Below are 11,605 nucleotides of genomic sequence, written 5' to 3'. Positions count from 1 at the left end.
ATATAAAATAATATTTTCAAATTTTATATACAACGTTATCACTTGTTAAATTACAAAAAGTAGCTGAAAATTACATTTACCTAACTAATTTTCGAATAAATTATTATGTAGTGTTTGCTTTCTTTCTCTAGGGATCGACTCACCTGTTTGCAGGACTTTTGATGTTGCCTGAACAGATGATCGAAAATAGCGCCGTACTCTTCGTGAATTCTCTGCATTTCGTTTATGTGTTCCGCCACCTTTTCCATGCCTTTAAGCGCCTCTGCAATTTACACGTTTGTGATTAAATCCCTGATAGCGTCTTAAATTGTTCGTTACGGCGGCACAGCGTTTTGTTAATTACCGATTAAGTGTTGGTGTTCTTCGCTTCGTTCATCGGTAAGATTCCTAAGCTGCTGTAACAACAGCGGATACTTGAGTATTCTTTGTATAGGTTTTATCAAGTACGATTCTAAGGTCGACGAGTGTTGCTGCCGGGGATTTCTTGCTTGCAGGAACTCTTGTAAAGCTTGATTTCCCTCGTCTAAAATTGTCAATTATCTTAGATAATTATCGGGAGATTGCTTCGTTCCGTCGTAATGATAAGAAATGCGATTTGCATGAAAGAAAAAAAAAGGATTCGTCCGGCCTGTCGTTAAAATTCAGATTCTAGAATATTTCTGCATAAAATTGTTACATTAAAAATTGAATAGGCAAACGCAACGCTTTAATTAGCGTATTAAATTTTCAGAAAATATAAGATAAAATTTTGCAGAATAATAGATGCGTGACGTAGAAAATGACCGAGCGTTCTCTTTGAATGGTTAATGGCGCAGCCTCTAGCGGCACAAAAATGTCATCCACTTGCGGAAGGTTGACATGAATAATAAATCGGATAACTTTCCGGATACAATACTTTTATAGAGAGCAGCGATTGAGGTTGAAGTTATTCCCAGCAAGTGAATTATCGATTACAAAGGATTAGGCGTATTAATATGGACGAGGAAGTGAAGGTCGGTATTCGCGAAAAAGAGATCAAGGTATTTTAAGAAGAAACTTACTTGGATGTAAAACTTTCTGAGCCTTCGAATGACTGGCGCAAAACGAGCTGTATAGCTTGAAGTGATTTACGTAATATAAGAAGGCACTTCCAATGGAAAACAGGACTCCCTATCGCAGCCATGAAAAGTGATATGAGAGTTTCAGCCTCGAAGCTCATTAATCAAACATAATTTAGTGCAATATTAAATTTCGATATTAATATATTTGTGCTATTAAAATAAATGTATATCATTTCTCGTATTTTAAGAAATACGAGGAAAAACTTTTAAAAATGTCTAATAATTATAATATTTATTAATAATTATATATTATTTTACATAATTAAATATTTAAATTTTAAATCGCTTTAAAAATAATGAAAAGTTTAAAATATGTTAATCTTAATTTTCTTGATTTATAAAACGTAATTTTGCTTTTATCAGTTTACAGTCAACTATTGAACACACAAATAAATAAACTATAAATTATGTAATTAGATTTGAATCGAAAGTGCACACCTTAAATTGACTCGGATGGTCAAAACTGTTGAAATCGGCCTCCATCTCGATGGCGTGATCGAGATTTTGCAGGAATTGTCGTTGAAACGTGACAATTTCCTGAATATTACCAAACAGCGCGTTGATCTCCGCGTTCGACAAGAAGGTCTCGCGTTTAAGGGGTTCCAAATAGTTCTCCAGCAAATTATTTAAATTCTACGAAACACAAACGGGAGGAAATTCATTAGTCAACTCTCGTTAATCTGTTAATATCGATATATATACAAATCGTAAATCTATAAAAATTATAATATTCAATTTTTATTACCTTTACGTAAGTCCGTTCAGTCTCAATCAGTTCTAAAATCACTTTCTTCAGCTTCTCAGCGTCACTTAGCTGCCGGCTTGGTGTGAGAGCCTGTGAGTGGGAACTGACTACACTTCCGGTGGGACTTGACTTTCTAGTCTCACCTGGAGAACGACAGATTACTGTCACTTGCTCGGCAGTTTTTAAAAGGTTTTCAATCTCAAAGGAATTTGTGCGCGAGCTTTGCTTGTTATCCGCGTGGCTGGCTGACGAGCATTCTTGCATAATGTTCTCCTTGCCTGCATCATAAAATGAAATTCGCGAAATGAATTTAGACGTGCTATAACGCACAAAAGTTCGCGGTAATAATATTAATTAATAATATAATTTTTTTCTATATAATTTATTGATAGTGATTTTCGTTGTATTAAAAATAACGCATAATTACTATTTATGATAATTTGCTATTGGAAGAAATAATATATAATTTGAAATAAAACTTTTTATAAAAATAATATAAACAAGCGAAAACATTTTTTAATTAATTATTACGTTACACGGATTTAATTTTTACTGTGTCAGAAAATCGACTTTCCAATATCTAAAACAATTTTCGTTACTTCGCTGTCGCTTTATTATATTTATATTTTCAGTAAAATATAAATTGCGCCGCACTTAGCAATAAAAAAATTAATCGCGTGCCTTGATGTATTCTGTCTTTCGAGAGCAGCGTATTTTCTTCAGCGTAATTTACTTTTATGATTTACATGTCCCATTAATTTAATGGGTTCATCTTTAGAAGTATAATCTTTAGTAGTATAATCTTCAGTAATAGCAGTAATAAAAATAGCCCTTAATGCAACAATTTCTTGGAGAATAGGACGAAAGGACTCACTCCATCCGGGTGCCGGCACAATCAGACCGGAAATCATTTCTTCGCTGATTACTGGTGGGTCGGTAGGCGGCGGCGGACAGACCAGGCTCTCAATTATGTCATCGGTAACTCGCATAATGCCTGTGAGATCCGGTGGCTCCGTTCTAGAGGATCGCATCATCATACAGAGACCCACCTCCTCCTGTAGAACACTCTCCAAGTACATCATATCCAGGTCACTCACGATGGCGCCGTTGATTACCATAATCTCGTCGCCCTTAATGATTCCTGAAACCAGAGTCGTCATGTGAAAAATGTATCCTCTTTAAAGAGGATTTGTGTCGGAAAAGAATATTTGCAGCTTAAAATTTTCATTAATAATAAAATATTTATCGTCGGCTGACAAAGTTCGAAGATTAGCGGAATTGTATAATCAGTCTTCATCGTTGACATGAACAATCTTTACTTTATAGACAATCATCCGAGTATTTTTATCACCAACACTCATAAACTTTTGGAGGATTTGCAATGCAATAAAAAAACATTAATTACAGCGACTACTGTTTTGTATCTTTTAAGTAGTGTAAGTATCTTTTAATTCCGACTGACATTTTTCGCGGCTGCCTCACGGTGTGCCTGCGAAGATGATCCAACCGCTCAGCTCGGTATCTTTCGCGACTATAATAAGTCGCTCCCTTCGGTCGTGTTTAACGAGCAAGCTGCCCGATAAATTTAGACAGGATTTACGGAAAGGCGGCGCTAAATGTCATTCTGATTTGTTCGCGCCTGCGGCCCTAAGATCGTCCCACCCCCGGCGTGTGCACATATATGCAATATATATATATATGTATATATATTTTTATTCTATACATATTTCTTTTTTTACACGCATTATACGCGCTTCATTTAACCGTAAGCACGAGACTCTGTTCAACGAGCAAGCGACGATGCGCGGAAAATCAATGATTTTTCAATGGCGTCCTTGCACATCCTGGCGCCGACGCGGTCTAAGAAAATTAATACGATCGGATCTTGACATAAGTCATCTTCTAAGATCCGCAAGAAGTTAAATCGAGAGTGAATAAACGAGGTAATCTTTTACAACACGACATCATTTTCATTCCTTTGGAATCGTTTGATATATTATAATATTATAATGTAACACAAACCTATCCAGATTAATTTCACAATTTGTTAATTTCTCTTTACTCTTTCAATTCTTCTAGTAACAAAATAAATACTAATTCTAGTATAAAAGCTATATAAAGTTTGTAATTAATTTAATTTAATTTTTTTATTATATTATTAATTTTAATTATTTCAAAATTTTATTACATAAAGTTCAATTAATAAAAGATCAACAGTGCTTAGATATAATAGAGGCTGACAATAAGAAAAAATGATCGCTAATAAATGAGGAGAAATAAAAAGACCTTGTAACGATCGAAACTTCTAATCGTTGCGCGCGAGGGACGTTTATTTTAGTTGTCCTAGATAAGGGATGCTTACCGTTTTGCATGGCGACACTCTTGTCTTCCACTCTACTAACGTAGCAGCAAAGCTCATCCTGCCTATCGGAGTTTTCTATGAGCTCCGCCTCGACGGAGAAACCCCACATTTGTTCTAAAGTGTTTCTTTGCAATTCCACTTGATATAAAATCTTGGCACAGACTTCCACGATTTCGTGCGTATGCAACTGCGTGCAGCAAAAAAGTTACATCAAATTTTCGTTATAAGAAACTATTAAAAGTCGCAACAACTTTATTCATTTTATGAAGTACTTGATTATTTAAAAAATGGAAAACAATCGTTTTTAACGCAAATATTTCCATTTCCTATTGGATTAATCTAATTACACAATTATTTAGAAGAAAGAATTTTTTCGTATATTCCAAAGAAGCTTCTAACTTTTCTATTTGCATATTAAATTGTAATTAAAATGTGCGTGCGCTCTTAAGAACTTTTAGAACTTTGGTTCATTCATATCCAAGGTAATTGTGATATCTTTAATGATTTTTACTCGTAATGCACATTTTACTTTAAACCATCCACAATTGTTTCCTCAAACTCGGCACGTTTAAACTCGCCGATTTCGACCCGTCAAACTTACATAGGTTTCTATCAAATCAGTCCTATGTGGCACAAAGTAATTATGGTCCTCCATATCCCGGCGCTTTTTCACGCGCACGAAGTGCTCCATCGGATTGAGATTCTTTCTGGTGCACGCGCTTGCTAGGAACTCCTCCACGGTCATAGCGTCGCGCAGGAACACCGAGACCAGCTGAAACAACAAACAGGAAACACCGGGTCGCGCTCGTCTTATCCTTACTATACTCTAAGCGTAACGGAAGCATAGAATGTCGATCAACTCACCCGGTGTCCTGACGATCGTACCTGATTTTCCGGCACGGACACCTTCACGCTCTTCTCCTCGTCCCTGGACGAGATCTGCAGCGAGCGCCTACTGGAGCCGCTGTTCGATCTCGACAGCAGGGGCGGTCGTCTCTTCGTCGCTCCGCGACCCGCCAATAAATTATTCAGTAGAGACGGGCTACGCGCGCAGATAAACGCGTGGAAGGACGACACCGTGAATACGCCCAGTTTGTTTAGCGTTTGCTTTGTGGCGCGAGACACGTGCGTCAGTAGACTCTGAGGGAAAATACGTGAACATCGCTCATTTAGTCTTGGATCAAGCTACTCACTTATAATAAGTTATCGCCTTCGAAAAGAAAGAGAATTCTTGGACTTTTATAAATTCAACACATTCCATTCAGCGTGGATTACCGATAACTCGCGTTAAACGTTCCATTCAGGCCGTTTGACGTTTTGATTATAAAAAAGAACGTAATTATTTTCTATATCATACGTGAATACATAATTATGATATGATACATTAATGATACGATAGGCCTTCTTCTTTATAATAATTTTTGTAATTTTTTTAATCACTATGAAATAAATGTTATTTAACAAATGCAAACAAAAATACTGTGGGTGCCAACGCAGCGTTGTGATCAAGTCACTTAATTGGCCCGGCATGGAAACGTGTTAAGTGACTTCTCACAGATAACATAGAATGGTTATTCGGAGAAATGTGCTTTCTCGCGAAGAAGAACCATAAAAAAATGACATTATAGTAGGTTTAAGAGACGTCTCAGATAATGTAAAGAGATCCAAAAGCGCTGGTTGTCATTCGTAAATATATCCCCCTTAAAAAAAAAGCCATGAAAAGAATGAACTGTCCTTCCGTAAAATATTGCCTGTTCCAATATAATTTTCAGTTGCTGATTACGTATTATCACTGTCAATAATCGCTTGACTGTTACGATCGTGAAAACGTTAATTTATCGGATATTGCCTGGCCACCTGGTTTTCTCTCTTTCTCTCTCCCTCTCGACGATCGATATCACTCATAACGAATGGTGCAAATTAGATGAGCGCGACGCAGATGGACCTCCAACGAATCCTGATTGCATATACGCTGCGGGAAACGAAAGAGATGATTTTTTTTTTTTCAAGCAATTGCAGCAAACCGCGCAGAGAGATTGCAGCGCGTAATATTGTTTTCCAGTGAGAAGTCGAGAGAGAACCAGCTTTTGCGCGAAAGCGGCAAAAGTTTACAACCAGATCACAGCGTTTCGTTCGATTGCGATTGGAATTGAGGGTAATATGTCCGTTCCGCATCGTAGCATTGGATAACGAATGACGAGAACTCGCTTATGTGCGCGGAAAGAACGGTTTGTTGAAGTATTAAAAAATTTAACTCAGCCAGAAATGATTGGTTGAATGACATCGATTCGACATTGATTAAATCGCATCGATTCGAAGTTAATCGACCAATCATTTCTTGCTGGGAACTAAATACAGATCTGAAAATAATCTTGTTTGTTATTAAAATAATTACAAAATATGACGTTCAAAGCATAATAAAAAGTAGAACACTCAAGCTAATTGCTAAAATGTCAAAGTTGTTTACAACGCATTGCTTATCAAGTTTGTGACTTTCCTACATAACTTATTATTATTTTCATGCTTCAATGAAATTATTTCCAGACCTGTATTTAATTAAATTTTTAAATATTTCAATAAATTTGGTCTTTCCGTATATATGGGCAAGAATTAATTCGACAATTCTCTGAAATTCTTTTTCGATACAGGAACACTTGCATGAAAGTGACTGTGCAAGCTAATATGTTTAAATCGGGAAAATAAAAAATATATCGCAAATGAAGAATATTTATAAAATATTGATTTTCATATAAATTCATTAATTTATTCACAAAATTGTGAGAGAAATATAACGAGGCATATATACATATATTCTCACGGAATATAAATATTCAAAGTATTTTCTATTATTATGAATATTGATGGGTGCAACATTTTCGAATAGAATTATACGCAAGAAAATATTATTGTATTACAACAACAAAAATTATTGAATAATCGTAGCATATATGTGTATATTTTAGAAATGTAAAATATGAAAGATGTAAAATACGAGATTTGTAAATATAAGAGATATAAAATGTGAGACTTTTCTCTGTCAAAGTAATCGTATCCAGGTAACATTTATGTTGCATAAGATATCTAAAAAACATCTTTTAGACATCTTTTAGACACAAGACATCTAAAAGACATTTTAGGTATCTTATGCAACATAAATGTTATTTGAGTATCTAGTACACGAGTTACTATATAATGCAGTACCTTTGGTACCGGTCTACAAAAGCGTTAATATTCTATATTGCGTTCGGAGCTGACGTTTCAATGAAGTTCGTGCTTACCTTCGGATTGGGCAGTTCGCCACTTTGCAAACTGGCCATGTAGCACCGCAGGCGGAATTGCTCGCAGTGGAGCCGCTCCAGATTCTCCTCCCACTGTACTATTTGATTGTTGATCTGCTGTTTGGTGTCGACATCGGAAACCACTGATTGCTGAAGATCCGCCATATGCTTCATCTTGTGGTCCTAAAAACAATCAATATCGATTATTGACCTACTTTTCTCTCTCTCTCTCTCTCTCTCTCTCTCTCTCTCCTTTCTTTTTATTAAAAATTATATCAAGTTTCAAAATAAAAGCAACATGATTAAAAATATTTCATAAATGATTATAATTGAAAATATTTAATCTGTTTTATAAACTTGTGTAAAATTCTCGTAAAATGTTTCTTAATAAATTGATGATAAGTTGATAATAAAAAAATTGCAAGATTTTCTCCCACATTCAATAAATAGTTCTTTTCATTCATACAAAGCTTCTTTTTATCACTTGTCTCTCAATTTTTTATATTTATATAGAACAAGCTGTGCCTGACAACGTTACATCAGTCAACTTTTTCTACGTACCGATTCGATCGCCTTTTCCAGACGGAAAATCTCCTCCTGCAGCAGATGCAGCGTGCCGGTTTTGCCGCGATGACGCGCGAACGCGGCGGCGCACGCCGAGTGAATACTATTCACCCAGTTCTCCAGCTCCACTTGACACGGCGCCTAAACACAAAACGAACACACCATGTTTTTTCGCTGAACCAGAATTCGGATCTTCGATTCCTCTCCTTTGGCCTCGGCGAATTTCGCCCAGCTGATCGATCGTCGCTCACGATGCCGCTCACGCTTCCAAGTGATTTAAAGACGTGGCAAGCTTTAAAGTAGCGGCAGTGGACTATTAAAGTTCGCCGTGTTGCGTGACCCGAGAATGAGTTCGTCAGACGGGGTTAATTAAATACATCTAGTTAGAAATTCGCGCGGTTAATTCACTCCCTAGGGCTACTAAAATGCGGCGATCAAACTGAGCCGGCATAATTGTTCCCTTTGACTTTCCAATAATTTGCCGTGTATGGTACTCCTTATGACAGTCTTACTCCAAGTTTAATTGGCGTACTATTTGCGATAATATTTGACGGGGAGGGGGGGAGCGGGGCGGGGAAGGTGATTAAGAAGTTCGTATATAAAAACAGCAAAACTATGTACAAATTGCGCGAATTAGGTTGGTTATGTACAAGTCTAGTTTTCGTCTTTCACATTTTGATTTAATTAGATCTCTACTATTAAAAGTTGAAAAAGTAAAGAATATTTCATTACGGAAAAATCTTTTCAATATACGTCTGCGAGTTATAACATTTCCTTTACTATTTATATATTTCTTTTTATAGATTATAGCAAAATCGCGTTAAAATTTTGTTACCTGGAACAGATAGGCGTCCCCAAATGCGGTGCTCAGGCAAAATATGTAATCTTTCTTTGGATGTTCGGGAATCGGCTGCATGATCGCACCGTCGACGATGATCAGGTGTTTAGGTGCTGCCTCCATGGCCCTACTCTCCTGTGAATCGCAGGGATAGAAGAGGAGAGTGGTACCCTTCAAACAGACCCAATAACCCCTCCAGCCTCTCTTTTTAGCTAGCTCGATCTGATGCTTCTTGCGCAACAACCATTTCTTCACGCTGAGAAATCTAGAAATTCCGAAGCCTCGTCATCTTTTTTATTTTTCCTATATATTTAAATTTATTAAAATTATATTATATTAAAAAATAACTTCATATATATTATATTTATTGTTGTTTCTATTATTTCCACTTGTCCCGTCAAATTAAATTTATTTTGAGCTTACCGGATTTTTAATCGTATAACATCGTAATGATAAATGTTTATTATGTAAAAATGTTTACCGTTCATTTGTGTATGTATATTCATATTTATGCTAATCTGAATCAATTTACAACAAACGGAAAGAAGTAATTTTTGCATAAATATTGGTCATTATTATAATATTCGATTAAAAATCCGATAATCTCAGTCCGATCTGATATTCTAGAAACTAAACAAAAAAACGGATTTAGATTGAGCCTCGTTTGTGGCCTTCATATATCTGTGTCAACGTTATGCGAGATATCTATATACAGATTCTCAAGGTTCATTATTTTTAAAAAATAAAGAAGTACGAGAGACGTACCCTGCCTTCCGAACTGCACCGGTGCAATTGAACGAAGCTGCAGCCGTGCCGGTCTGCTTCCGATAGGGCGAATTTATAGCACTCTCGCCATCGTCATCATCGCTGACGGCAGTGGTGAGGGACATCCTGTCATCGTCCGACATCTGGAAAATACGTCAGATTTTACTTTAGCTGCGGTAAGTGCGCTTATCACTGTGAAAATCGAGACAAATACGGACGACTCCGCGTCAAATTTATAATCAATTATCTCTTGTTTTTTTCAAATTTTTTTTTTACATTTGCACTTTATAAAAAAATATAAATTTAGAAAATTTTAATGTTATATTTTCGACATTCCTCACAGAAATCTGATTTAATACTAAAAATTACTTACCTATTTTGAATATTAAAAACAATAAATAATAGTATTTTTAATACTCAAAATAAATATAATTATCTCTATCTATAAGTATAATCTCACTATCTTCTAATAATAAACTTTTATAAAAGAGGAACAGAATCGTCCGTATATATATATATATGTATGAAAAAGAAATATATGTCATGTATAAAAGACAGAAAATATGTGCGTAAAAAAAATGTATTGTGCGATCGTGAAATAAGGTGATATTGATAAAGGATTATGATTAGGTATATGCAGAGTAAAGATCTAGAGATTACTGACAATGACAGGATGCTTTATATATACATAATTCATCGAAAGTTCTTCTTCTATCTAAAAGTGCAATTAGGAATTCCAAATATAGGGACTGTGTTAAATATATATGTATATATAATATTATTTACATTAGATTTATTTTAATTTAATTTAATTTAATTTACTGATTCATTAAAAAATGTTGTATTTTCTCAAATATTATTATCGCACAATGCAATTCACTGAAATTATATAATTAAAATTATTTGATTAAAGTTTGTTTATCATCAAAAATAGTCGAATAGAAGTCAAAACGTCTGTTCATTGTTTATCGTAATTATTATAGAAATAATTTAATTCATAGTCCAAGTGTTATTTCATTTCGATTACTTGATTGTATTTATATTATACAGGGTGTCCGATAATTGTTCCGACGAAGTTCGTGGACATGTAGAGCGGATTAAACTGAGACGGAAAGTTCTCTACTATTTTGCAATATTTTCGTATTCTCAGTTTAGTGTTCCGCTCTACATGTCCACAAATTCCGTCAGAGCAATTATCGGACATCCTCTATATAACCGTGTTAAATCTTTTTAAATTAAATACGGATAAATATAGGTAACCAATTATATTAATCAATATTATTATAATTATGTCAGGCTATTACTATAAATAAAAGGATATCAAATTAAGAAGGACGACATTCGCATTACCAACAATTTGCAGTGGAGATGCAAAGAGTTCTTATAGCTTTATTCAGCGCATGCTACTCGAAGGTGGCAACTATCGATGCAACTTTAGCGAGGCTCGCTTACAGCCCTTTTAATTGCACAAGAATATCGTTTTCATGAACTATCGTAGGCGTTACATGCCAAATACTCTACTTTACTCGCGTTACAACAAAAAGACAGCCGCGTCGCAAATGCAAAGTGCTAATAATAATTCCACTGCTTTCGCTGTCCATCCCCTCGTTATTTTCGCTCATTTATCGCGTTTAAGATTCTTTATTAATTCCCACCGCGAATGTATAACGCTTTTGAAGTACCGTATAATTCTTTTCCAGTTCGTACATATATAATTACTGTGATGGCGAGATGAAAATGAGATGCGATATCGAGTGCGAGAATGAGTGCGAGTAGTCAGGGGGTCGACGAACGAAAGTCCAACGGAAACGGCGTAGTCGGAGGCGCGGACTTGATTGGTGACCTTTCTACTCTCGCTTCTCTGGCCGAAGCACATGCCAATAATACGAGCGATATCCTGGTGCGATCGTCGCAATACTGGGGAAAATATCTATATATATCTATATATATATA

General features: G+C 35.6%; 1 protein-coding gene across 2 annotated transcripts in view; it reads right to left on the bottom strand.

Annotated features, from left to right (window-relative positions):
• Positions 1-11,605, bottom strand: part of LOC108754522 — a 45,065-nt gene that overhangs the window by 3,686 nt on the left and 29,774 nt on the right. The window contains exons 13-25 of one of the 2 annotated variants that reach the window (XM_018496899.1): positions 9,653-9,795; positions 8,885-9,152; positions 8,047-8,190; positions 7,486-7,668; positions 5,093-5,347; positions 4,809-4,979; positions 4,208-4,394; positions 2,720-2,986; positions 1,846-2,123; positions 1,539-1,733; positions 1,041-1,149; positions 344-523; positions 144-262 (exon numbers count right to left, since the gene is read on the bottom strand). In XM_018496899.1, coding sequence (XP_018352401.1) covers positions 144-262; positions 344-523; positions 1,041-1,149; positions 1,539-1,733; positions 1,846-2,123; positions 2,720-2,986; positions 4,208-4,394; positions 4,809-4,979; positions 5,093-5,347; positions 7,486-7,668; positions 8,047-8,190; positions 8,885-9,152; positions 9,653-9,795 — 2,499 coding nt within the window. Of the gene's footprint in view, positions 1-143; positions 263-343; positions 524-1,040; positions 1,150-1,538; positions 1,734-1,845; positions 2,124-2,719; positions 2,987-4,207; positions 4,395-4,808; positions 4,980-5,071; positions 5,348-7,485; positions 7,669-8,046; positions 8,191-8,884; positions 9,153-9,652; positions 9,796-11,605 lie in introns of both variants that reach the window. The other variant, XM_018496900.1, reaches the window with a different exon arrangement.

This window comes from Trachymyrmex septentrionalis, unplaced genomic scaffold, assembly GCF_001594115.1.
Source record: "Trachymyrmex septentrionalis isolate Tsep2-gDNA-1 unplaced genomic scaffold, Tsep1.0 scaffold8, whole genome shotgun sequence".
NCBI classification, from domain to species: Eukaryota; Metazoa; Arthropoda; class Insecta; order Hymenoptera; family Formicidae; genus Trachymyrmex; species Trachymyrmex septentrionalis.
The sequence above is the reverse complement of the archived record's forward strand: the minus strand, read 5'-3'. Positions and strand labels throughout refer to the sequence as shown.